General features: G+C 45.2%; 1 protein-coding gene across 1 annotated transcript in view; it reads left to right on the top strand.

Moving 5' to 3' along the window:
* CSMD2 (CUB and Sushi multiple domains 2) overlaps positions 1 to 27,983 on the top strand; it is a gene marked incomplete at both ends in the record, with an annotated part of 613,548 nt that overhangs the window by 553,826 nt on the left and 31,739 nt on the right. The window contains 9 exon segments of the mRNA XM_080690534.1: positions 16 to 204; positions 3,361 to 3,546; positions 4,548 to 4,742; positions 5,885 to 6,062; positions 7,409 to 7,453; positions 7,455 to 7,651; positions 14,268 to 14,441; positions 16,289 to 16,477; positions 27,443 to 27,616. Coding sequence (XP_080546660.1) covers positions 16 to 204; positions 3,361 to 3,546; positions 4,548 to 4,742; positions 5,885 to 6,062; positions 7,409 to 7,453; positions 7,455 to 7,651; positions 14,268 to 14,441; positions 16,289 to 16,477; positions 27,443 to 27,616 — 1,527 coding nt within the window.

Below are 27,983 nucleotides of genomic sequence, written 5' to 3'. Positions count from 1 at the left end.
CGACTCGCCCTTCAGCTTCTTACTGCAGCCTGCCCAGGGCTCCACTCCACGGTTTCATCCTGGGCCAGACCAGCACCCAGCCCGGCGGCTCCATCCACTTCGGCTGCAACGCAGGCTACCGCTTGGTGGGACACAGCATGGCCATTTGTACCCGGCACCCCCAGGGTTACCACCTGTGGAGTGAAGCCATCCCTCTCTGTCAAGGTAAGGACCAGTTGGGAAGCAGTGGGTCACAGGATGGCTCAGATCCAACTCAGATCTTGGGTTTGCTCGGGACCAGTCACTTCCCAATGTGGGTTTCCTGTGGGCTCGATAATGAATTCATTCCTTCAGCAAATTTTTACTGAGGATCCATAATATGGCCGACCCTGGGGGTCCCACATGCATAGCAGTCTCTGTTTTCAGAGTCATGGGGAGATGGGTATGTGAGCACAGAAACACCAAGTGACAGCATGGAGACACGTTGTATGGGGAATGTAAGGAGTGTTATGGAAGCCCAGAGGGAAAAGGGTCCCGCCTTCCTCTGGCCAGCTAGGGAAGGATCCCAGAGGGGAAGCCTTGGGTTGGGAATCCTAGAGTCAAGTGATCAAACATTTGAACGATCAAACATTAGTTTTCATGTAGTACCTTTTATATTTTATGAGAGGCTTTCTTTGCCTTGAAGTCATACTCATTATTCAGATTAATAATCTGAAAAATATAAGCTATAGATAATGCAAAAGAAAAAAGTGAAAATGAACTGTAATCCTATCACATTTCATCTGGTCTCCTGTGTGTTCGTTTCAAAAATAGGCTTATTAGTGTACAAGCTCTTAATATTTTATCAACACTTTCATATAACGAAATGCGCTTCCTTGTCATTATTTTCAGTGGTTGAATACCAAACTGTTGCTCAGTCGAGTATCATCCTACTGTGGGTCATTTGGATTTCTGTATTTTTTGCTACTATAGACTTCTAATTCCATCCTTATGAACAGCCATACTTTTCCCTTAAAATAAACTCCAAGAAATGAGATTGTTGAATCATAATGTATGCAAAGTTTACAGCTTTTGATAAGAGCCCTCTAGAAATTTTGTCCTCATGTTTACTTCCAACAGCAGCACATGAAAGTTCACATTCTAAACATTACATACTGCACTGAAAAAAAAAAGAAGAGGAAAAACTTTGCCAATTATATAGACAAAAACAGGAAATCACATTGCTGTTTGATTTCATTTCTCATTGGTTCTCAGCATGGCAAATCACTTTTTAATGGCATCTATCATTTCTGGTATCTATCATTTCTGATCTTCACAACCTTCTGGCCTGTGCTCATACTTTCTCAAAGAACAAAAGCAACATGTTATTAATAGCCTATCATAAGCCCTAAGCAAAGGTCACAGAAAACTGACTCTCCCCAACGGCGCTGTCATTTGGTTTCAGTCTCTATGTCTTTCACCACACCAACAGGCACAAGTCTTTTTTCCAGAGCTCCAGTTAGAAACTACTTCTCGCCTCTGGTGTCTTATGTCACCACTCAGTACTAAGCCCTCCTTTGCCTCTGTCCACGCAACCTCAGGCCTCCTCCTGTTCTACCCCAAGCTTCCCTCTGACGCCCTCCCTCTCAGCCATTCTCTCTCTACCTTCTCTGAAGTCCTAGTGCAATGGCCGAGAAGCTCATACTCGCTAGCCATAAAGCCCTTCTCACATCTTCCTCCACAATAACTGGAACTTCCTGAGAGTGCGTATGCTGGGGACCTTCCAAGTTGGGGGCATTCACCCACACCAGCACCATTTCCCACATAGCCGAGGACCAGAAAGAGCCTGACAGTCCCTCGCTTTTACTGCTTGCAGACCATGACTTCTCCCTCTCCCTGAGAAACCGCACCTCCCAATGCCTTCTCTCTCCTTCCCCCAGCCCATTCCTCACTCCACACAGCATCTGCCACAGAGTTTTCATTCCACAAATTTCAGTTATTCTGCGCTTCTATTCCTTCATCTCCTACCCAGGGGAGTGCCCCCACTTTCCTCTGGATTGGGAACTGAGCTTTGGCATGAAGACCATGGGACTCAGGCTTGTCCAGATAGTGAGTTCTCTTCTGTACCCTCAGCTATAAACACAAACAGGGCCAGGCCAGGGCCGTGAGAAGTAGGAGCTGCCAGTCCCTTGGCCTGTAATCCTTAGATTGACTCTAGACACCAGGAATTCAGAGCATAAAGATTTTATATTTTCTGTTTCTCAGATCTGCTCTGTTTCCGAAGAGGTCTTTTTCCCTATTTTTTAATCATATCTTTGTGTATCATACTGACCTACTGGAATTCCTCAAATGTATGTGATCTTTGTTCATATTTATTTATTCATTTATTCATTATTGCAGTACTGGGGATGGAACCCAGGAGCATTCTACCTCCGAGCTACACCCCCAGCCCTACTTTTTATTCTTTATTTGGAAACAAGGTCTCACTAAGTTGCAGAGGACCTCACTAGAGGCTGTCCTTGAAGCTCGATCCTCCTGTCCCAGCCTCCCAAGCACTGGGATTACAAGCGTGTGCCATCACACCTGGCGATTGTTTGTATTTAAAAAGCAAAGTTTAGCCAAGCGTGGTGGTTGTAATCCCAGTACTAGGGGGACTGAGACAGGAGGATCACAGGCTCAAAAACAGCCTCAGCATCTTAGTGAGACCTTCAACAACCTAGCAAGCCCCCATTCCAAAATAAAAATTAAAAAGGGCTGAGAGTGTATCTCAGTGGTTAGAATGCCTCTGGGCTCAATCCCTAGTACCACCAACAAACAAACAAACAAACAAACATGAAGGCTAGATTGTTTTTCCCAGGCAGCACATGTGAGCTGCCTTTGTTATTTTATGCAAATATCTTTGCCCACTAGGTCTCTCCAGAACTAAGAAGTTGAGTTGAGGGTGTGGCAGAGATGAGCAGACAGAGGGGGAGCCTTTATGCTGAGAGACCGTTAGGGAATCCTGGAGGTAAAAGACTTCACCTAATTCTTTCAAGGGAGTTCCTTCCTTCCACCTTACATAGGGGGACAGACTATTTTGCTTGGAAAATAGAAGCTTGGATGACTCTGCGGTATCTGCAGGGAGGGATAGACAAGCGTCACCCTGGTGGTCTTTCCCACATGTTTCGAGCTGCTCCATTTAATCTACCAGGACACTTCTCTCTTCATTCCACCTCCCAAGTTTTCATCTTTGAAATCTCCGCTGAGGATGCGCTCGTTTTCTTGCTTGTTACGAGTCTTTTCCTGTTTGTTAGTTTCTACTATGATTTCACAGGGCTCTAGAGGGGAGAAGAAAGGTCACAATATGTCTCAGAGCATCTTCTTGAACCAGAAACACTCACAGCCTCCTTCCTCCCTCACCAGCTCTCTCCTGTGGTCTTCCCGACGCCCCCAAGAACGGGATGGTATTTGGCAAGGAGTACACGGTGGGGACCAAGGCTGTGTACAGCTGCAACGAAGGATACCACCTCCAGACTGGCGCCGAGGCCACCACGGAGTGTCTGGATACAGGCCTGTGGAGCAACCACAACCTCCCTCCCCAGTGTGTCCGTGAGTCCTTGGGCAGCAGAGGCGGGTATGAGGAGGCGTTGGGGAAGCAACAGACAATACTCCTTCAAAGAATGACCTAAAAGCCCAGCAAGAAGGGGGAAGCATGTCCGTGAAGGCTGGGGGATTCCAGGAGGGGAACAGGGTGGGGAGTGGCAGCGACCAAGCTTGGCTTCCCATCTGAAGTTACTCTTGTAACATTGGTGGTCTGCTGTGCCCAGGGTGTTTCCATAAACCACCAGAGAGCATAGGGATGACCCGCTCCTTTTTAGATGGAGAAACTGTTAGAAAGTGTGCAGGAAGCCAGATGTGGTGGTGCATGCCTGTAATCAAGGTATTTGGGAGGCTGAAACAGGAAGATTACAGGTTGGAGCGACTTCGTGAAGTCCTCAGCAATTTAGTGAGACCCTGTTTCAAAATTAAAAATAAAAAAGTGGCTGTGTAGCTCAGAGGTAGAATGCTCCTAAGTTAAATCCCCAAGACCACCACCACCAAAAAAAAAAAAAAAATTGATGGACAACCCTTGATCACATAACCCTAAAATTACAATGTTTAGGCCAGAGTCACAAATTGACATTATAATGGGTTATACATGGTCCATAGATACATGATTTTGTCTTTTTTTTGGCTTATACTGTGCTTTGTAAACAAAATTTTAATAGCTTCTCAACACTCTAAAATCAAGAAATTTTAATTTTTTATAAAGGCCAGATTTCTGCTTCTCTTGAAAAATTAAGGTCTAGCCAAAAGAAACACTCCATCTTACACCCAACAATTGACACTGACTGAGTACCATCTCTCTCCTTTTTTGATTTTTTGGGCAGATCTCCATTCCCTGTTTCGCCACATCTCCCTCCCAACACTTCATTCATTCACCCAACCTGCCTAGAGTTGGAAAATTCTTAGATTCATCTCTCCTGCATCAAGTTCCCTCCGTCCCCAGCTCTGAGCTCTTGCAGTCTTCCATAATTAATTAATTATCTCTTCTTCTTGTCCCCCCCCAGCTGTGACCTGTCCCGATGTCAGCAGCATCAGTGTAGAGCATGGCCGGTGGAGGCTCATCTTTGAGACACAGTACCAGTTCCAGGCCCAGCTAATGCTCATCTGTGACCCCGGCTACTACTACACTGGGCAGCGGGTCATCCGCTGCCAGGCCAACGGCAAATGGAGCCTCGGGGACTCCATGCCAACTTGCCAAAGTAAGCCCAGGACGGGAGGGTGGGCATGTTTGCACAGCGCCTCCTACCTCAACTATCTCATACCTGGGGTAAATTGGGGAGGGGGAGAAGAGAGTTATCTCCAGGGATCACAGTGTATCTCTCTGGGGGCATTCATCTAGAATCAGGAGCTGGGAAAATACCTACAGAATACTTCTTAACACCTAGACATCGTATTAAAAGCAGCCTTTTATGAAGCTGCCAGGTAAGCATGCACTTATTTCTTTATTCAACACTCATTAGGTCCCTATTATGCCCCCAGAGACTGTACAGGTATGAAGATGAAGTATTGTGGTCTCTGTTGCAAGGAGCTGATAGTCCACAGGACAAATAAGCGATGGTAACATGGTATATGATAAGGGCTGTAATGGGGGATGTACAGGATAAAGGAGGATAGTACAGGGGATGGGCCACCTAAGTCTGTCTCCCTCCTTTTCCACTGCTAAACATTTTTCTCTGGTTCTTTCATATAGTCTCAGAGGTCAGGGTCTCTGAGCAGCAAGCCTGAGCCCAAGGTATATTAGGAAGTGACCTTGGAATCACCTCCTACAGAAGGGAAGGGAAAGGTGTGTGCTCTGCAGTGGCATATGCCCTTTGTGTGGCTGGGCAGAGGTCACAAGGGTGGAGCCGCTCACTGTGATACAGCCTGGGTGATCAGGCCTCACCTCATGGTGAGCAGAGGCTATCAGTATCATTAGTATTGCTGATAAGAAGGAGGCAGGGCTGCCTGGGCTCCGCAGAAAAGGATGGCAAGATGGCTGGGCAGTGGCTGCCCGGGCATTAGGGAGACACCACAGACTTGCCACCTCTTCCTAACCATGGTGCACACCTGAGCCACCTGAGGAATTTTTAGAAATACAGGCACCTGGCCCTTATCTGCAGAGATTGTGGCCCTTGTATCTGGAGTGGGCCTGGGTGTTTAAACGCTCCTATGATGCTCTCAGACATGCCTGCAGTCGAGGGGGCACATCACTTAAGCCCACATCACAGCCCACATCCTGGGCATGCGTTCCGGGAGAGGAGGGCTAAACGGATCTTATTTTCGTCACTATCTGTGCATGTGAGAAGCAGTGTGGGTCCCTCCTCTTGGGGCCAGCCTACTGAGCATGTTGGGATCCTTTCAGTCACCTCCTGTGGCGAGCTCGCCACACCACCCAGTGGTCACCGCATCGGAACGCTGTCTGTGTATGGAGCGACCGCCATCTTTTCCTGCAATTCCGGGTACACGCTGGTGGGCTCCAGGGTGAGGGAGTGCTTGGCCAACGGGCTCTGGAGCGGCTCCGAAGTCCGCTGCCTTGGTGAGTGGCCTTTCCCCAACCCATTCTCCTTCCTGGGGACAGAATAGATATTTCCAAAGCCGAAAGCCAGCCTTTCAACAGTATCATGTTACTTGCTGTCAAAAAAAAAAAAAAAAAAAGCTTACCCTCAGCACCAACTATTGGGCATCTGCCATGTCTAGGACCCCAATCTATCTTTTGTTGGGGTGCCCAAAAGAACAAGAACTTCAGTTATGATGAGACAAGACTTTGAAGTTTTCATTCTGATCAGAAAAAAAACACTTCATGATAGATAAAGCCCCAGCCCCTATCTTACAACACACCTAAAATACTCTTTCTATGATATACTAGCAAATTGTTTTAACTATATATGTGTTATATAAATTATATAGTGTGTATATACATATATATTCATATAATAACAAAAGCATATAAAAACAACCTTACAAAAAAAACAAGTTTTCCTTTCCTCCATGGCTAATCCATTCCCTGACTGAACCTTGGAGTCAAAGTTCTCTCTCCTCTCACTCCTTTCTGGGACAGACTCCAAAAGAGGGTCTCAGCTTCACACACTTAGCAGAAAAGATAAGGTGTTCTGTCTTGGTGACAATGCTACCCTCCCACTGTCTCCAGACCCTGTTAAGGACACTCACAAGTTCTTTCCACAGAGCCAAAGGAGTGCCAGGAATACATACTGTTTAAACCCCATTTATTAAAAGTAACACCCAGCTGCCATTCAAAGAATAAAGATGGATTTGGACAACCCACATTTTTACATGGTTGTTTTCAACACAACTAGATATCAATAGCTTTAATTAGACCATAGTACCCTCTATGCAGTATATGCCCAGTAAATTCTGGTTGATGAGGAAAAGAGAGGGGCAATCCCTGTGTTCATCAGCTTCCCATTACTGTGACAAAACACCTGAGTTAATCAACTTATAAAGAGAAAAGGTTTGTTTTGGCTTGTGTTTTCAGAGGTTTCAGTCCATTGTCACTTGGTCCTGTTGTCTTTGCAACTATGATATGACCAAACATCATGCTGGGACCAGGGACCGAAGGACACTGCTCCATAGACTAAGGACCACACCTTCTACATATGGGCTTTGGGAGCACTTATCCAAACCATAGTAATCCTAGAGGCAGGTAACGCTAGTAACTCCCCATCTGTGAACAGACACAGAAACTAAAGCTCAGAAATAGATGGCCAATTGGGGTGCAACCTTGGGATTGGGGTGGCCCAGTTGGAGGTCCTCAGTACCATTTCTCTTATGTCTAAGATTCCTGAAGTCACTCCAGGATTGGGAGATAGGAAAAGCAGAGGATGGTTGGTATTTGGTCCTTTACTCCACCATCTGTGTCTCTCCCCACCTTGACAAAGCTCTACTTCATCTTCTGGAAGCTTTTCTTTGATGGACCCTTTCTCCTCCCCCACCAAAGCTGGACACTGCGGGACCCCTGAACCCATCGTCAACGGCCACATCAACGGAGAGAACTACAACTACCGGGGCAGCGTGGTGTACCAGTGCAATGCGGGCTTCCGCCTCATCGGCATGTCTGTGCGCATCTGCCAGCAGGATCACCACTGGTCGGGCAAGACCCCTTTCTGTGTGCGTAAGTATGTCATCCACTCCCCTAGTCACGGGCTCAAACCAACACGGACTTTCTCCCCGTTTCTCTTGATTAGGTTAGCGAGAGGTTTTTGTGTATTTGTTCATTTTTTCAAAGATGGAGTCATTACCTCTGTTGTCTTCAGTTCCCTCCACCATTCATTGCTGCTTTCATTTTTACTAGATCCTTCCTTGTGATTCTATTTCATTTACTTTCTTGTCCATTTTCTAGCTTTTGTGTGGGAAATTAATTTATTTACATCCTTTCATTTGTATTGATTTCTGTGGATAAAAGTACTTGAAGCTGTGAAATTTCTTCTGACCAACTGCCTTAATTGTAACCTCATAGATTCTAAAAGTGAATGTTTAGTAGTTACTAGCAAGCCTATAATTTTGGTATTAATTTCCTTTCCACTTAGAAAATTTGTAATAGTAGGAATTTTTTAAATTTCTAGGTAGAAGAAACATTTTGTTTTCATTTTGTATTCGTTTCTGATTTTATGGTATTGTGTATAGTATTTCTACTTCATGAAATTCCCTGAGACTTTTCTTTGTGCCCTAATACTTAGCCAATGATTATGAATGTTTCATAGGATCTCTAGAAGGGTATGCTGATAAACACACTCTCTCTCTCTCTCTCTCTCTCTCTCTCTCTCTCTCTCTCTCTCCACACACACACACACACACACACACACACACCACATTCATAACAAATGTACTTCATAAATTATACTGTTTATGTCCTCTGCATTCTTATTTCTTTCTTGCCCACTTGGCCTGTTTTATTCTGAAATGTGTTTAATTTTTTCTATGATTAGTGTGTTTCCTATTTACCTTCCATTCCCTGTAGTTTCTGATACATAAAGGTAGTGACTCTGTTATTTGGTGTGTAGATACTATACCTGTTATAGCTCCAAGGCAAATTCAGGGTTTTAGTCTTTAAAAATGTCTTCTTCAAAACAGGAACAGTGATGCACATCTGCAATCCTAGGATGTGGGAGGCTGAGACAAGAGGATCTCGGGTTCAAGCAACCTAGCCTTGGCAACCTAGCAAGACCCTGTTTCAAAATAAAAATAAAAAGTCAGGCTTTGAGATAGAATGCCCCTGGGTTCAATCTCCAATTTAAAAAAATATTCTTCATCACTCTTAATAGTTTCTAGCTTGAATTTTACTTTGATATTAGGCTTGATATCTGGCTTACAACTACTACTTTCATCCTTTTTCCTGGTATATCCTTGACCATCCATTTAATGATGGATGGGTCTCTTCAATTAAATACAACTCTGTGTGCAATGTCAAGAGTGGCCTTGCATTGTGAGCCAACTGGAAAATCTTTCTTTTAGTAGGTGAATTTATCTACATATAGGTGAATTTATCTACATATAATGATATGTTATGTTTTAATTCTGGCATGTTTTATGTGGTTCTTAGGTGTAAATTTTTGTTAGGGTATACCACTGCATTGTGTGTGTGTGTGTGTGTGTTTTGCTTTTATTTCATTTCTCTTGGCATTTAGGAAAGCACATATCTTTGTTCTGTTTCTTACTTTTGTACTTTTAAGGTTTTAATGTTATTATCCCCTTGTCTTATTCAACTTTTTTATGATCGGGTTTATCAGTTTTTCATATATTGGCTCTGTAACAGCCAATGGGATTATTCTATGTTTTTCCCCTCTCTCTTTTCCTTTTATTTTTCATTGGGTTATTTCTATTTTGTTAGTTCATAAGATATTTATTATAGTGTTTATGTTTTGGTATTCTACCCTTTTCCTCTGTCTTTATGCCTAGATCTATAATTAAGTATTGGTTATACAGAAGCTCATCAATGATGCTCAAGTTTGCCCAGTTATCTGTTAGGAGGGTCAAGCTCAATCATTAGTAGATTCTTCAATAATATCCTTTGCATAATATTTTCCAAGATCTTGCATATTTAAAACCATTTTTCTGCTGGGTGCAGTGGTGCATGCCTATAATCCCAGTACTTGGGAAGCTAAGACAGAAGTATTATAGGCTCAAGGACAGCCTCAGCAACTTAGTGAGACCGTCAGCAACCTAGTAAGAACCTGTTTCAAAATAAAAAATAAAATAGAGCTGGGGTATAGCATGGAGATAGAATGCTTCTGGGTTTCAATCTTCAGTACAAAAAAAAAGCTTTATGTACCTTAAAACTTGAAAGACAGCTGGATTGGACATAAAATCCTCAGTCGCCAACGCTTGCCCTGACCTTTATTTTATATACTTTTATTGGTGTGTTGTAGTCCGGTATCATAATGTAGATCAGAGTGATAGTGACATGCATGCACTGGCCTTGACTCCCTACAAAGTGCTCCCTCGTCATTATTTTGCTCTGAATATTGCCCCTTGTTTATTGTCTTGTACCTTGTTTTATTGTATATATTCAAAGCTTTGAATATATGAGTATACATGGTGACATAGATACATATAGACATATACATGGTGAAATGATTGGCAGAGTCGAGCAAATTAACATCTCCATGTTCTTACACATTTACACACTTCATTTATTACACACTTCGTTATTATTACACACTTCATTTCACAGTGAAGTGACTGGTGAAGTCGAGCAACCTCCCATGTCCACGCTTATACCCACTTACCTCTGGTGCAGGCGGTAAGAGCACCTGAGGGTATTCTCTTAGGAAATTTCACTGCACAATACATAATATGAACCAAAGTCCCCAGGCCATACACGGGGCCTCTAGACCTTCATCAGCGACTATTGCAACTTTATACCCTTTGATCAACACCTTTTTCCCCTGCCGCTCCTGCTTATAACCACCATTATAGTCTCTGTCTCTATGTATTCAACTCTTAAAATTATATTACTTTAATTCTATTTTTGTGGGGGTTTTTCGTGTGTGTGTGTGTGTGTGTGTGTGTGTGTGTGTGTGTGTGTTTTACTGGGAATTGAATCCAGGAGCATTCTATCTCTGAGCTACACCCCCATCCCTATTTTATTTTTATTTGGAAACAGTGTCTCACGAAGTTGCCAACCTGCGATCCTCCTGTCTCAGCCTCCCAAGGTGTGTGCCACCATACTTGGCTTAATTCTATTTTCTATAGGCTATTTGGCAGGTTTCCAGGGAGTCCTAGTTCTTTTCCTTTATCCTTCAAGCTTAATATTTTCTAGGATATGCCCCAGAGCTGACTCTCCAAAACATTTTCCCCAGGCATTCTGCCTATCTTCAGATGTGTGGATTCAGGTCTTCTTTTGCTTCTGAAACATTACCTTGGATTATTGTTTTAGATACTAGTTCTAGCACACTGTGTCAGGGTTTAGTGTTTATTTTTCTACCTGCTACATGTAACTTAACATGTATAGCATTCTTTGTCTTCTCATTATACTGCAGCCTTGGGTTTTCTAGACTTTTATTTGTTCTTCTTGTTCATCTACATTTTTTAGTTTTAGGCGACCACCGTTATCCTCAGCTGCCTGGAAGTAATTTGAAAAATTCTTCACTTTTTAAAGTTCCCTGAAGTGAGCGTTTATGTAAAATTCTGGGCTTTGTTCTTAATTTCTAATTTTCTGTCTTTATTGGGCTTTTCATATACAGGATGGGCAATAAAATCATGAGATCTGCCCCATAAGCAATGCATGAAGAGTAGTCTTAGTGACACATTAAGTATTCATTTACAGAAAGCAAGACCCGTGTATATCCAGCCTCCCTTGCAGATGCGTCTAAACAAAGCAGTTCAGCTTCATCCAGAGGATGCGAATTCAAATGTCTTCAGGAAACTGGCACTCAGTGTGTAGAAGAAGCTTAGTGTGTGAATACTGGTGAACACTGGGGTCTGGAAGGAGAACGTCAGCCTGGCCCAACGACACTGATGTTTAGGTCTGAGTGGTTATTAATAGGCACCTCAGTGAGGAATCAGGTGTGACCCAGACGGCCCGGGTCCACACCCCGGCGCTGGCACCAGACACTACGTGGCTCTGTAGCTGCAGGTGGGTCAGCTCCGGGTCCTCATTTCTCAGCTATGAACAGCAGGCCCTCAGAGGCTGTCGTGAGGATTAAATAAGCTAATACGTGTAAACGATGCGATGATGGTGATGAGGGAGGGGAAGCCACCACCCTGTCACACCCCAGAGCCCAGGATCTCTTCTGCCAAGCCCCTTTCTCTCCTGGAGCGTGGAGATGTGCATACTCTCTGGAGGAGGAAGGAATGAGTAAAAGATGGAGTATTCGTGAGCGCCGCGGTCACACACACATTCGACATCTCCAGCGCCAACCTGCCCCTCGGCTCTCCCGCCGGCCTCTGGCATACTCCACAGCCTTCTTGCCGCTCCCCACACAGCAATTCCATCCTTCCAACTCTTTTCTGAAAGCCCACTTTCCAGCATCTCCACTGTGTTCTCAGCCAAGAGCTAAAGTAAGCCCGCAGGGTGGCCTGGGATGAGAGGAAGCGGGTCCAGAGCTCAGCTGAGCCACTTAGAAACAGCCCCTGGAGCTGGACGTGTGGTGCACGCTTGTAATCCCAGCATTCGAGAGGCTGAGACAGGAGGATGGCGTTTCATGGACAGCCTCAGCTACTTAGCAAGCCTCAACACAACTTAGTGAGACCCTGTTTCAAAAATAAAAAGACTAAAAAAGGTGAAAGAAAGAGAAGGAAGGAAGGAAGGAAGGAAGGAGAAAGAAAGAAAGAAAGAAAGAAAGAAAGAAAGAAAGAAAGAAAGAAAGAAAGAAAGAAAAAGCAGCCCCTGGAGTGAGTCTCCCAGCTCCTCTGAAAGTCTGCTTCCCATGGGGATACTAACAGCAGTGGCGCCTGCCTCAGAGGGTAGAGGACCAAAGGAGTCTATAACTCATACAAAGCCAATAGGTCTCCGCGTAATCTCTCTCGATTTTGCAAAGATGGCAGAGCCCCCAGGCGGTGAGGCCCTCTACTTCCTGTTCCCATGTTAATATTCATCTGTCTGCATCCATCCTTGCCCTCCTCCAGTAGCAGGAGAATCCCTCTCCCTGCCCAGGGTAAGCCCTCCTTCACACTCAGCCCCTTCCCTCCTGCCTCCCCTGCCAGTGTAGCTATTTTTAACTCTCCCTTCTGTTCCAGGGCCCTTCCCTTTCCACAGCTTCCCCATGGGGCCATCTTTAATCAATATTTCTGTATCACCTGCTAGTGCCTGACACTGTGGTGGATGTCATGGACAGACATGCATGGAATGTGTCATAGTCTCTCCCTGGGGACATTTAGGGCCAGGAGTTCCAGTGCTCATGCTTGAACAGGACCCCTGATTGCCTCATAGTGGTGCCCTATCCCCTTCTGCCCTTTGCAGCCTGTGATAGTTCTCAAGAGAAACAGAGCCAAAAGGCTGTGTGTATCTGTGGAGAGAGACCGGTGTGTTTTAAGGAATCTGTTCACGCAGCTGTGGAGACCAGCAGATGCATGCAGCATCGCAGTGTAGGCTGGCAGACTGGAAGCTCCGGAGGAGCCGCTGCTTGTGCTGAAGGCTGGAGGCTGAAGGCAGTCTGCTGGCAGAAGCCCCTTTTCTTCCAGGGAGGTCAGACTTTTTCTAGGAAGGCCTTCAACTCGTTGGGCGAGGCCCAACCACTCTAGGGCGGAGGATCTGCTTTACTCAGAGTCTCCCGATTTAAATGTTGCCCTCATCTAAAAATATCATCATAGAAACAGAGAGAAGAGCATTTGACCATTCGTCTGGGTTCCCTGGCCTTAGCCACGTTAACACATGAAATAAACTGGCTCATGGCTTGGCTGCTTGAAGTGGTTGACTACTGGACCTAACTCCACCGCTTCCCTCATCAGCAGCCACAGCCACAGTGACCTTTCTGTCCCCGCCACTTCTCTGCTCTGTCCAATAGAACCTTCCAGGAGCTCTGGTCGTGGACCACTGTGCAGAGTCCTGGGAGCCCTGCTGCCCGAGAGCTGCAGGGCAGCAGCCTGAGACATGATAGCCAAAGCTCCAGAGCAAATAGCAAGCCCAGGACCCAGAGAACGTAAGGCACTGGCGTGGGACATAGGACATGGTGCCTGGTGACGGCAGCTGCTCCCAGGACAAGGCCTGTGGCCTGGGAATGTGTGGGAGACAGACAGCAGGAGTGCCAACCTGGCAAGGAACATGCACTTCAGGTCACCGTGAGCCTACTGATGGGTCGGATGGTCGCTTGTCAGTCTTCACCTTACTTGAGCTGTCTGGGTCACTGACCTGTCCTGCGGCTCCCCTCGGCCTCTATGACTCTGCCCCTTCCTTCTGGGCTTTGCTGAACTACTCTCATGACCACTCCTCTGCTTTCTCTGCAGACAATTTTGTTCAGCTGCCCTTTGAAGGGCAGAGTTCCTAAGGATCTTAATCCTCCTCAGTTCTCTTCTCTCACTTAGATGAATGGCTCTTAACTTGGGGGAGGGGGTCTTGCCCCTTTGCCAATCTGGTACAAGCGATGTCTCCTCCCCCAAGCACTTCCTGTATCGTCTCGGTGTGTTCACAGACCCTGTGAAGTCCGTCTTTGCTCTCACACCACCACCCTGATGTGGCGAAGTCCCTCTCACCCTGGAGACCCTGATCCACCAGCCCACCAGGGGGAGGAGGGGAATCCGGGGAGCGTGGGATAACAGGAGGGCTTACCTGTCTTCTGTTTCGGTTACAGCGATCACCTGCGGACACCCAGGCAACCCGGTCAACGGGCTCACGCAGGGCAGCCAGTTTAACCTGAACGATGTGGTCAAGTTTGTTTGCAACCCTGGGTATGTGGCTGAGGGGGCTGCTAGGTCCCAGTGCCTGGCCAGCGGACAGTGGAGCGACGTGCTGCCCAACTGCAGAAGTGAGTCCCCTCCTGTCCCCTCTGCTTCACAGCCTCCGCCATCTGTGGCTCTGTAGCCCGGGAGCAAGAGCCAGTGAATTCAGTCCCACTGTTATTCAGACTCACACAGGGAGCACTGAAGCAGAGAAAGTTTGAACATGGAGACTTCCTCAAGCCCTAGGTGCAGCCTTGTAAAATTCCATCAGGGGTCATATGAGGAAAGGGCACCTTAACGTCATCTTTCAGGTCCCCTTGTTTGCATTTCACAGGACAGATCATTTATCATTCCCACATAAAGCCCCATTCTTGGCTGGCAGAGACAAACAGAGGTTTGCTTTGCCCGTGTAAAGAAGAAACCTAGAAGTAGAATCATTTCAGTAGCTGCGTGTGAGGTCAAGACCCACATCTTGGTCTTTCCTCCTTGTTGCAAAACAGCTGCTGTAGCTCCTTTCAACTACATTCAGTAGAGCCCTGTCTTTGATGAAAAAAAAATTATAAGCCGCAGAGTTGGAAAAAAAAGATAATGAGCAGAGGAATCAAAGATTTGAGATGAAAGGGGGGAGGGGGAGGAAGAGACAAGGAGAGAAAATTCAAGATGCAAGAGGCCACCTGGGCCCAAGATATTCCAGCCCAGTTTGTATTATTTAGGAAGTAGCCTCCAAAATGTATTTGAAAGGTGTTTTACAGCAATAAAGCCTCAGGAGAGGCTTATCAGAGGTAAAACTACCATGTAGCTAAAGGCTTATCAAAGAGAAAAAAAAATATCTTTCCTCCTCACCGCATTTGCTGAGTATAAAACAGTTTGCCGAGTAAGATCATGGGTGTGAAGGTGTTTGTTTTGTTTTTGTTTTGGGTTTTTTTTTTTTTTTTTTGGTGGTACTGGAGTTCCTTGAAGACCTTCTACCTCCGGGCTACACTCCCAGACCTATTGTAGTTTTAGAAACAGGGTCTCTTAAGCCAGCACAACTGGCTTCAAACCTGCATGATCCTCCTGTCTCCACCTCCCAAGCGCGGGGATTACAAGTGTGCGCCACCACGCCCAGCTGTTAAGGTGTTTTAAAAGCAAAAGAATAGCCAGGCGTGGTGGCGCACGCTTGTAATCCCAGCATGTGGGAGGTTGAGACCAGAGGATCGCGGTTCATGGACAGCCTCACCTACTTAGTGAGGCCCTTCACAACTTAGTGAGACCCTGTTTCAAAAATAAAGAATAAAAAACAGGGCAGGGGTATAGCTCGGAGGTCAAATGCCCCTGCTTTCCATCCCCAGACCCACAAAAATAAAAAAAGCAAAAGCATGTACTATCTCTTAGAAATGATTTTGTCCTTATTCTAAAGCCCCACACTAATTTTGAGACATACTTTATAACATTTTAAAGTCAACTGTACTCCCCCCCCACCCCGGGAGATTAATGTCTCCCTGAAAATATTTATAAAAGTGATTAGAATAATTTCCAAGAGAGCCCAACTGCTATCCAAGTTGGTTCAACAGCATCAGCTACACATCGTACAAGGGACTGGGCTCACCGAGACCAGAGAGTCGTACGCCAAGGGACACATGTATCCAAGCCAGCCACGAACAAGCCGGGCTGGCAAAGTCAGCAGAAGAAGCTGTTGCAAGGGAGGAGAAGCTTCTCTAAGGAGTGGTGTCCAGCTGGACGTGAGGGTGGCTCCCTGGACCAGGAGACCCAGGCCCTTAGGGAGAGGTGCTGCAGCCTCAGGACCAGCCCAGCCTCCCAGAGAGTCTCCCGGCTCCGGTCTGCAGATCTTGCTGTACTGTGAATGTGTGGCTGTGGGGACTTCTGAATTGTCTGAGAAGCTTAAAATCCTCACGTCAGAGTTTCTGCCTCTAATTTTCTCCTTTGCCTCCAGTCATCAACTGCACAGACCCCGGGCACCAAGAAAACAGTGTCCGCCAAGTCCACGGGAGCGGCCCACACCGGTTCAGCTTCGGCACCACCGTGTCTTACCGCTGCAACCACGGCTTCTACCTGCTGGGCACCCCCGTGCTCAGCTGCCAGGGAGATGGCACCTGGGACCGCCCCCGCCCCCAGTGCCTCTGTAAGTAGACGGCGTCTGCTCCAAGTCACAGGTGGAGCAGTCTGTGTCAAAGAACGATCCTCCCTCTGCGTGTGTGTGTGTGTGTGTGTGTGTGTGTGTGTGTGTGTGTATCATGCTGTGACAGTCACTCTGGCCGCCTTGTGGCTATCAGAACCCTCTCCAGCCTCTGTCGGGTTGCTTATACACCAATTCATGTGGCCAGGGGCCGTTTCCTTTCCTCTGGCAGTGCCACCTCTGCAGCCTTCAAGGGTTCAGAACTGCCGCCTCGTGGGACACTGTCTTCCTATTTTACCCTCCCTGGCTCTTCAGAAAGACAACACATGCATCCCTTCCCTTTGAGGGACTGCCAGCAACTCCTAGGCGCCAGCCAGTCTGGATGTGAATGCTGGCTTCGCCACCTAACAGGCTATGTGGCTTGGGAGAGTCTGCTGCCCTCCCAGGGGTAATGACGCCAGGACCTCCTCTGCAGGGTTACTAGAGGATTGCCAGTTTACCATATGGTACATGGAGGTTACTCAAGAAATAATAACTGCATTGATGATTATTAGAAAGAGTCATAGGTACAGCAAGCACAAAATACAGAGGCAGGGCCTAGGAAAGGGGCCTAGGACCCTGACTTCTGGATTCTCACCTCTGGCATGATCTCCACGCTCTTCCCTGGAGTAGAGGTGAAGATGCGCCCCAGAGAGATCACACACACTCTGTAGCCCTCCAGCCTGAGCGACTTCACCTTCTTACCCCTCAGGACTAAGAGGAGCCGGGTAAGCTCCCATAACCCAGCTACTCGCTGCCCGATGCCCTTGCTTGACGACTCGGCCTGCACACCCAACCCCATATTTGACCGACTTGTTCTTTGAGGTTTTAAGTGAACTGTGATGCCAGTTGAGTTACAGAAGCCCTGATGGTTACAAATCATTCTCTCCTTCAGTAAAATGAAGCTTTTGCCATGATAAAATGCCCCTATTTATACTAGTGTTTTTGCTCCAATGCCTTTTTTTTATCTGATGTTACTACTGATATCAATAGAATTAATATATAACTATATGTAAATATAATTTTTGCATTACTGAGGATTGAACTTGGGGTCATTCTACCTCTGAGCTACAGCCCAGTCCTGGTTTTTTTATAGTTTATTTTTTAATAGGGTCTCACTAAGTTGCAGGGGCCTCACTAAGTAGCTGAGGCTGGCCACCAACCTGCAATTCTCCTGTCTCGGCCTCCCAAGTACTGGAATTACAAGCGTGTAGCACCACGCCCAGCACATAACTATATTAATATAATTTGTAACCATTTTTTTTGTTTAGTACCTGCATGGTACATTTTGTGTTTTTTCTTTTAACTGCTTTTTATGCAAAAAGCATACCATTGTGATCTTTTTAAAAGTTTTTATTGGCATAATTATGCCTAACAGTAGTAATTATGCCATGGTGATACCTTCATATATGCACATAGCATCATGTGGTCTATTTCCTGCCCCACAGCGCCCCTTACTTTCCCCTCTCCCCTCCCAGCCCCCTTTCCACCATTTCACCTGTCTCCCCCTGTTCTCATGAGGCCTCTTTTCTTTCTGTTTTGTCCCTCTAGCTTCTACATATGACAGAAAACATACAACCCTTGACTTTCTGAGTCCAAATCACTTAGCATAATGTTCTCCAGTTCTATCTATTTTCCTGCAAATGACATAATTTCATTCTTCTTTATGGCTGAGCAAAACTGCATTTGTGAAGATAAACTACATTTTCTTTATCATTAAACTTTTCTGACAATCTTTTTTCCCAATTGGAAGATTTAATCTATTTGCATTTTCTTCTTTAGTGAACGATAATTTACTCTCTTATTTTATTTATTTATATTTTATATTTATGTGGAACATACTGAAAATGGCATAATTCAGACTATGCTTGTTACCTTCCCCCCCCACTTCACCTCCCCCTCCCAACAATGAGTGTCCAGGTTAACTATGCTATATTCATACTTTTACACAAATTTGGATGTAGCTTCTTCATTAATCAACCTCAGCCTTCTTCCTCTCCTATCCTTCCATTCTAGCTTTGGTGAGGTTTCTCCTCCATTATCTGGAGTCCCTCTGGTGTTCCTAATACTCCCTAGTTTGAGCATATTAGAGAAAACATAAGTCCCTTCTCTTTCTGTGCTTGGCTGATCTCACTTAACATAATGTTCTCCAGGTCTTTCCATCTTTGTGCAAATGGCATGATTTTGTTCTTCTTTATAGCTGAGTAGAATCCATTGTGTGTATTTCCCATAATTTTGCAATCCATTCATCTGTCGATGGAGGCCTAGGTCAGTTCCATATTTTGGCTAATACGAATTGTGCTGCTATGAACATGGGTTTGCATGTTACTGTAGTTCTCTGATTTCGGCCCCTTTGGAAAGATACTCGGGAGTGGTAAAGGCGGATCATATGGTGGATCCATTTCCAGTTTTCTCAGGAATCTCCACACGGATCTCCATAGTGGCTGAACTAGTTTGCACTCCCACTAACAGTGTAAAAGAGTTCTTCTTTCCCCACATCCTCGCCAGCATTTGTTGTTATTTCTTTATGCTTGCCACTCTGATTGGGGTTAGATGGAATCTCAGCATAGTTTTGATTTGCATCTCCCTGATGGCTAATGATGTTGAACATCTTTTCATGTATCTGTTGGCCATTTGTATCTCTTCTTTTGTGAAGTGTCTATTCAGTTCAGTTGCCTATTTTTTGATTGGGTTACTTGTTTTGCTAGTGTAGTCTTTTTAGCTCTTTGTATATTCTAGGTATTAGCCCTCTATCTGAGTGGTGGCCAGTAAAGATCTTCTCCCATTCTGTAGGCTTTCTCTTTATATAATTTATTCTTTTAAAGATTATGTCAACTTGAAATAAATATATGGAGATGAATCTCCAAGCAAAATATTTATTTGGCTATAATATACAAGAAGTAGACTTGCCAGCTGGGCATGATGGCACACCTCTGTAATCCCTATACTTGGGAGGCTGAGACAGGATGTTCACAAGTTCAAAGACAGCCTCAGCAAGTAGGAAGACTCATCAACCTAGTGAGACCCTGTTTCAAAATAAAAATTAAATAGCGTAGTTGGGAGGTAGAATGTCTCTGGGTTCAATTCCCAGTACCACATTTAAAAAAAAAGGAAAAGAAGAAATAGAATTTCAGTTTAGGACATACACACAGACTAGGGTGGCCTCTGGTATGTCAAGGTTACACAGGTTGTTCTCAAAGTTCATTAGTGTTATTTGTGACTTATAAGTATCCTTATAAGAGTATCAGTAGTAGCTGTCAGGTAGGATTTGTAATCTTGAGGTTATGGTTCACATCAAGTTTGCAGTTTAAGATCGGGATCATGAAACATTCCTATGGGACCTGAGTGTTTTTTCTCATGGTCTCTTAACTCCATGGTATTTGTGTATGACATAAATGACCCTATTTTGGATAATCAACTTTAATACGCACAGTTCGATAATTTTAGTACGTTTACAAAGTTGTGCACCCATCACTACTGCCTAATTTCAACACATTTCATTACCCCAAAAGAAAACCCTTTAGCAGTCACCCCAAATCCTCCACTACCCTGCATCCCTTGGTAACTACTAACCTACTTTCTGTCTCTATGGATTTGTCGATTATGGACATTTCAAATGAATTCAATTGTACGTGTGGCTTCTATGCCTGACTTCTTCCACTTAACATAATTTTTAAAGTGTATCCATGTTTCAGCATACACCTGTATTTCATCACTTTTTTTTTTTTTTTTTAGTACTGGGGATGAAGCCCTGGGGCATTCTATCTCCAAACTACAACCCCAATCCTATTTTTTTATTCTTTATTTTGAAAAACAGGGTCTCACTGAGTTGCAAAGGGCATCACTAAGTAGCTGAGGCTGTCTGTGAACCGCATTCCTCCTGTCTCAGCCTCCCAAATACTGGGATTACAAGCATGAGCCACCATGCCCAGCTTCATCCTTTTTTATGACCAAATACCTCTTCGCATTTTGTTTATCCATTCATTGGTCAAAGATATTTCCACATTTTGGCCATTATGAATAAGGCTGCTATAAGAAATTGTGGCCGGGCGTAGTGGCTCACGCTTGTAATCCCAGCTCTTGGGAGGCGGAGACAGGAGGATTGCGCAGGTTCGAAGCCAGCCACGCTGGTTTAGGAGACCCTGTTTCTAAATAAAAAGTATAAAATAGGTCTGGGAGTGAAGCCCAGAGGTAGAGGGGCTTCCAGGAACCCCAGTACCACCAAAAAAAAAAAAGGAAAGAAAGAAATTGTGTCCAACATGAACACATGTCCATTCTCTTGGGTATGTACTTAGGGGTAAAATTGCTGAATCCTGTGGTAACTAACTGTTTGACTTTTTGAGGAACTGCCAAACTGTTTTTCAAAGTGGCTATACAATTTACGTTCCCACAAGCAGTGTGTGAGAGTTCCTCATTCTTCACTTCCTCTCCTCTGTTATTGTCTACTGTTTTCCCTTATAGCCACCCTGAGTATAAAGTGATATCTCACTGTGGTCTTAATTTGCATGCCCCAATGACTAATGATGTTGAATATCTTTTATGCGCTTATGGGCCATCTGTAGCTCTTCGTTAAAGAAAGGTCTGTTCAGGTCCTTTGTCCATTTTTAATTGGGTTGTTTGTCTTTGTATTGTTGAGTTATAACAGTTTTTTAATGTATTCTGGATACTATAGCCTTATCAGATACATGACTTGCAAATATTTTTCTCCCATTCTGTGGATTGTCTTTTTACTTTCTTGATAGTAGCTTTGAAAAATGAAAGTTTTTAATTTCAATGAAGTCAAATTTATTGGGTTTTTTTTTTCTCTTGATCCCTGGTGAAGACTACCTTTCTACATCTAGGAGACCCAAGAACCTGTGAACAGGGCTGTGGCTAATCTTAGAAAACTTTCCATATCCCCAGGTCAAGCTAGTCGATGAAAATCATCTGTTCCTTCCAGGTGAAGGAAAACTGCTTTAATTGGTATGGATATTCAGGGATCCAAGAAAATGCATGATCCAGGTGTATTTTATGCCATTTCTCAGCTGACGAGCTTTACAGGACAGTGGAAGATGGTGTCCAGAGGATTCAGCCACAAGTGTAACTCAAATGTGGTTACAGGAGTCAGCACAGGGGTACTTTGCTTTTTGCCATGGGAACTCAGTATAGCCCATGTCCAGCCACTAAGTACTAATTTATATTTTTTGCCTTTTGGTTAATTACCATCTTAAAGTTGAGTCGATCCCCACTTATCTATGTCATCTTTGTAACATATTATTATTAGCATGCTCAGTATCTATCTTGCCTAACTTCATATATACACATTTAAATTTAATTTGTAACTACCAGCAATAGAGCCACTGAAATGACCCACAGAGATCTCATTGGGACATCAGCCTGACTGTTTTAAACACTTTTTCCAGTACTGGGAATGAACATAGGGCGGCATGCATGCTATTGCTCTGCTGCTCCGACATCCCAGCCCTTTTTTATTGTTTTATTTTGAGACAGGTTCTGGCTAAGTTGCCCAGACTGGCCTCCGACTCATGACCCTGCTGCCTCTGCCTCTTGAATAGCTGGGATTACAGGCACGCACCACCGTGCCTAGCTTAAAAACATTTTTAAAAGCATTTTTCATATTGACAAATGGAAAATTGAAGCAGCAGCTAATCACAGTCTCTTTGTTCCCCGCCTCCTGGTTTTTATGCAAATGTACTCTGAACATAAGTTGTTTTTCTTATTGTTATCATGCATTCTTTTCTTCTTTCTCCTTATGCGCAGCAGCCAAATGGTATTGTCATTGCTTTACCTCCTGTCACAAACATTATTATCGTTGACTTCTTCCTACTTTAAAAGAACAAACCACAGAACCACAGAATAGGAATTAAACAATAGAGTACGGTCTGCTTGCTAATTTTACAGATACTAGGTAGCCTAGATCAAGCCAGTGCCCCCCCTAAAAATCAGACATTTGATATGCCTTTTCAGAGATTATTAGGATATTACCATATGTAATACTCTCCTCAAAACTACCCCCCCCCAATTTTTAAGCCATGTAAGAGCACTGAAAACCAAGAATAAAACCAGCCAGGTACTATCCAGAAATCATGAAGGACAGCCAATATAAATGTGTCCATCTGAACTCCAACAGACATGAACAAAGATTTACTAGTGTCCAAAATTAGACATTCATAACATTCATAAGTAAGAAATAGATAAATAAAATGTGGTATATTCATACAGTGGTGTGTCAACCAGCCTTAAAAATGGCCTCAAAGGTCCCTGCCTTCTGTGGGGAGCCTTTGTGATGTGCCCCCCCCATAGTGTACCAGGGCAGTACATGTGATGTATAGAGCATTCTGGAAGGGCTGGTGTGTGGCTTCCAAAGCTAGGTCGCCTTTGCCTTGGACCCTGGGCTCGGTCACTCCGGGGGAAGCCAGTCAGGCCTTCAGGTGGCAGCTTGCACCCTGGCTGCATCTTCATGAAGGATCTTGAGCCGGAGCCCCCCCTCCCCAACTAAGCAATTCTTAAATTCCCAACACACCATGACTGTGAGCAAAAGCAAATATTTATTATTGTCAATGATTTGGGACAACACATTAAACGGTAATAAATAACCAATACAAATGGTGTATTTTAATAATAGCAGAAATCAGCAAACTTTGACCCATGGGCCAAATCCAGTGTATGGACTGTTTCTCTGTGTCCCTGGGGCTAAGAATGGTTTTCACCTTTTTAAAGGATTTTTTTTATAATAAGAAGAAAAATAAGCAACAGAGGTCATTTATGGCCCTCAAAGGCTAAAATATTTACTATCTGGCCCCTAAGAGAAAGTTCCCTTTGCCAAGAGCTGCCTCTCACAAACACAATGTTGAGAGGGTCAAACACAAAATACATACTATTTTATTCCATCTATATAAAATTCACCAGCAAATCCAGAGAACAGTGGGGAAGGTCAAGATAGTGGTTTACTCTGGGAAGATGCAGAGGACAGCGAGAGGTAGAGAATGTGGGAGCTTCTGAGGTGCTGGGGATGCTCTATTTCTTGATATCGGTGGTGGTTACATGAGCGTCATGACTGTATTCGCTTTGTGACCATCCATTAAGTGTACACCTGAGACTGTTGTGTTTTTCTGTAGGTATGTAGCATTTCCATTAAAAAGAGTGCCAGGCCGGGCGTGGTGGCGCACGCTTGTAATCCCCGCGCTTGGGAGGCAGAGACAGGAGGATCGCGCAGGTTCGAAGCCAGCCGCGCGCGCTGGTTTAGGAGACCCTGTTTCCAAAATGAAAATGTAAAAAATAGGTCTGGGAGTGTAGCCCGGAGGTAGAAGGGCTTCCAGGAACCCCAGTACCACCAAAAAAAAAAAAAAAAAGAGTGCCAGGCGTGGTGGCACACACTTGTAATCTCAGTACTTGGGAGGCTGAGACAAGAGGATCACAGGTTTGCAGCCAGCCTCAGCTACTAAGTGAAGCTACTTAGTGAAGCCCTCCACAACTTAGTGAAAACCTGTTTTAAAATTAAGTATAATGAAGAGGGCTGGAATATAGCCCAGAGGTAGAATGCCCCTGATTCAACCTCTAGTGTGTGTGTGGTGTGGTGTGTGTGTGTGTGTGTGTGTGTGTGTGTGTGTGTGTATACAACTGAAGACTTCATTCTTTCCATTCTTTGCTTGTATTAAACAGTATTCCAGAAGGGAATCCATTATAATGAGTCACACTGCTTGGCTTGCAGAGCTGATTCTACCATGGCCTAGGCCTGTGACCTTGGACTACTTTATTCCATTTTCCTTATCAGCAAGATGGAGATAAAAATGGCGCCCACCTGATAAGATTGTTTCAAGGAATAAATAGCATAATCCTTAAAACTCACTGAATCAATGACCAATTTCTGAGTAACAAACCATCTTAAAGCTTAGTGGCTTAAAATAGCAGCTGATTTTGTATTCTCAGAGTTCTATAGGTCAGAAATTCAGGTAAGGATTAACAAGTGTATTAATCTGGGTTCTCCAGAGGAAAAGAAGCAGAAGGAAATAGTTATATTACTCTCTTAAGAGATTTACTATAAGGGATTGGCTTGTAGGATTATGGAGGCATCTCCAGTTGGCAAGCTGGAGACCCAGGAGAGCCAGTGGTAAAAGTTCCAGTGCAAGTCTGAACATAGGAGAAGTCTGAGGTCCCAGAAAGAAGATGGGCAGAGAAAACCATTTTCTTATTCTGTCTTTTTGTTCTACTTAAGTCTCTGAAGGATTGAATGAGGCCCATTGGCACTGTGGAGGGAAATATGCTTGATTCAATCTCTGTATTCAAGTGTTAATATTACCCAGAAACACCCTCAGAGATACACTTCGAATAATGTTTGGCCAAATATCTGGGCACCTTGTGGCCCAGGCAAGTTGACACATAAAATTAACCATTGCAGCACCTCAGTGCTGGCTGTTGGCTGAGGGGGAAGCTCTTCTCCTCCCAGTGGCATCTCTCCTTTGGCTACTCCCTCCAGCAGGATGGCATGGTCTTCTTTACTTGGAGGTTGGGTTCCTAGAACAAAAGAGGAAGTTATCAGAATTTCTAAAACCTCATTCCACCACATTCAGTTGATCAAATCACGTAAGATCAGCCTGGATTCGGGGGAGACTTCATAGACCTGGAGTGGGAGGAGTGGTGTGCATAGGCAGGACTGGGAAGAATTTTTGGTGCCATCTCTGCCTACAGTGAGTCACCACAACTCAGGGCCTGGGCCTGTAGAGCATACGGCTCCTCACACAGCACATCCATTGTGTTTTGATTATCTGTTGTGTGGCACATCATCCCAAAACATGGCAGATTAATGCAACAACCATTTTATTGTTTCAGACTGGAAGCTCAGGCAGGGAGTGGTGGAGACAGCTCATCTCTGCTCCACATACTTTTGGCTATGATGGCTCCCCCGGGCCTAGAACATCTAAGATGGCCCTGAGCATGTCAGCGATCATAGGGTTGGCTGTCATCTGGAGCACTGAGATTGTTCTCTACCTGGTCCCTCTCTTCACATTCTTTTCAGTAGTCCAGACCATTCTTTGTAGTAGTCCAGGCCAGACATCCTTACACAGTACCACCACTCTTCCAAAAAATAAAGGCAGAAGCTGCTAGGCCTCTTTAGCTGCAATCGCCCAAGGTCACCTTCAGCATCTCCATCATTCCAAGCAGATCACAAGCCCAGCTGATATTCAAAGGGAGGAGAAGCAGGCTCCTCCCCCTGAGGAGGAGAATTGTTAGTGAAACTCATTGCAGATGACCTACCATGCGTACTTGGATGAGCGTTGAACGCACACTAAGACAGCTCTGGGAAGTAAAGGCACTGAAAGCCTACTTATGTGCTCACTGTCTCCTGCCAGAATTTCACCAGCAGAGCCAGCACTGGCCCAACCCAGATTGCCTCCCTTGGTCCCCGTCCTGGTCAGCATCCACATCATGCTCTGTACCCTTTCTGGATACAAGCTCTTAACTACAAGCATCTCCTCCCAGCCCCAAGGATTCATGGAAGTCATTATCATCTGAAACAACCCTCTCATTCTTGCCCCACTCTGGACTTTTCTCCACAAACCAGCCAGAACGATCATATTAAAATGTAAACTAGATCAGACCCTTCCAGTGGCTTTCTAAAATGCCTACATGCCTACCATGCTTTCCATCCTATTATGCTGCCTATTGCACTGAAGTGTAAGTTCCACGTCATTATCTGGCTCCCAGTGACCCCTCCACCCTGTCTTCCTTTCTTTCCTTTCTCATTCCCTGGCTTTCTTGCTGTTCCTCAAACACACCAAGCCCATTCCGTCCTCTGGGCCTTTATACCTCATGTTTCTCCCTTTATGATACCCTTCCTCCACATCTCGCATGGCCGGCCTCAACCTCATTCAAACAACTGCTCAAATCTCACCTCCTACGCCGGGCGTGGAGGCACATGCTTGTAATCCCCACGCTTGGGAGGCAGAGACAGGAGGATCGTGCAGGTTCAAGGCCAGCCGTGCTGGCTTAAGAGACCCTGTTTCCAAATTTTAAAAAGTATAAAATAGGTCTGGGAGTGTATCCCGGAGGTAGAAGGGCTTCCAGAAACCCCAATACCACCAAAAAAAAAAAAAAAATCTCACTCCTCAGAGAGACCATCCTTGACCACCCTGTTCAAAAATAGCACCTTCACCTCACCCCTAGATATTCTTTTCCTTTTGCAACTTAACTTTTTCATAATAACTCCTGGAATTGCCTGTTCATTTTTTTAGTCTCTCCTCCTTGGTGAGACATAAGATCCATGAGTTCCTGGGCTTTGTTAAACACAGAGAACAGTGCCTTGCGCATACAGACAGTAAATACATGTCAAGTGAACGAAGGACTGGACCTACAGCAGAAGCGATGGGAAGATGAGCCCAGCAGCAGTGACAGCGTCACCCCGCCCTCACCTGTACCTCTAGCTCCTTTCACAGTTATACTTTGGCATTTCAGGAAAGGGAACTTGCAGCATGAAGGGGACAACTGATGGATGAATGACTGCAAGATGCAGTTGGAAAAGAACTGTAACCGGCCCTTATTCTGGAATCATGCTCAGTAAAGACAGTCCTAGATTGGTCTTACTTTGTCTTATGTATCCTATGTGAACCATCTTTCTGCCCAAAGGTATCTTATGTAGACCTTATGGCAGGGAGAAAATAGGGAGCGGGACAAAAGGCAAGAAAGAGAGCACACAGTATTAGTGTACACCTGCTCCTTGCAGAGCGGGTCGTACTCTTCAGTTTTCAGATCTGAGAGCTGCCCAGTGAGGTGAGCTCTGTCCACTGAGGCCCAGTGTGTGCGCCAGCAGGAAGCTTGCTCCCATGGATACCAAGGGCTGCTCTCCCCCACCTCCACTGCAAGAAGCCCAGAGCGTGTTGAGGGAGGGTGTCCCATCCCTCCACACAGATGCTGAGTCTTTGCTCTTCTCTACAGTGGTGTCCTGTGGCCATCCAGGCTCCCCGCCTCATTCCCAGATGTCCGGAGACAGTTATGTCGTGGGAGCAGTCGTGCGTTACAGCTGCACTGGCAAGAGGACTCTGGTGGGAAACGCCACCCGCATGTGTGGGCTGGACGGACACTGGACTGGCTCCCTCCCCCACTGCTCAGGTATGGAGAGCCATCAGGGAGGGGTGGGCCAGCCCCAAGGGGTGGGCGTGACTGATGGAGGGGAGGAGTCACATCTGTGGGGTCCTTATCCCTTCCCTTACAGGTAGAGCTAGAAGAGATCTTTCAGCCCTTGGTGGGCAGATCCCCGTTCATTTGGGCCCATACAGCCAAGAGATTGCAAAAGTAGGAAGGACACGACTTTGTGAGGTCAGCCCATAGCCGCAGTCCTATTCAGACACTCTGAGTTCCTGAGAACCGTCCAAGCCTTCCTGTTGGCCAGCCCAGGTCCAAACCCCCTCCTGTGTCCTTTTAACCTCCAACCCCATTTCAGGTTTCTGGTCCCTAGCCTGCTTCCTCTTCCTTCTTA

Source organism: Muscardinus avellanarius, assembly GCF_963383645.1.
Source record: "Muscardinus avellanarius genome assembly, chromosome: 3".
Taxonomy (NCBI): domain Eukaryota; kingdom Metazoa; phylum Chordata; class Mammalia; order Rodentia; family Gliridae; genus Muscardinus; species Muscardinus avellanarius.
The sequence above is the reverse complement of the archived record's forward strand: the minus strand, read 5'-3'. Positions and strand labels throughout refer to the sequence as shown.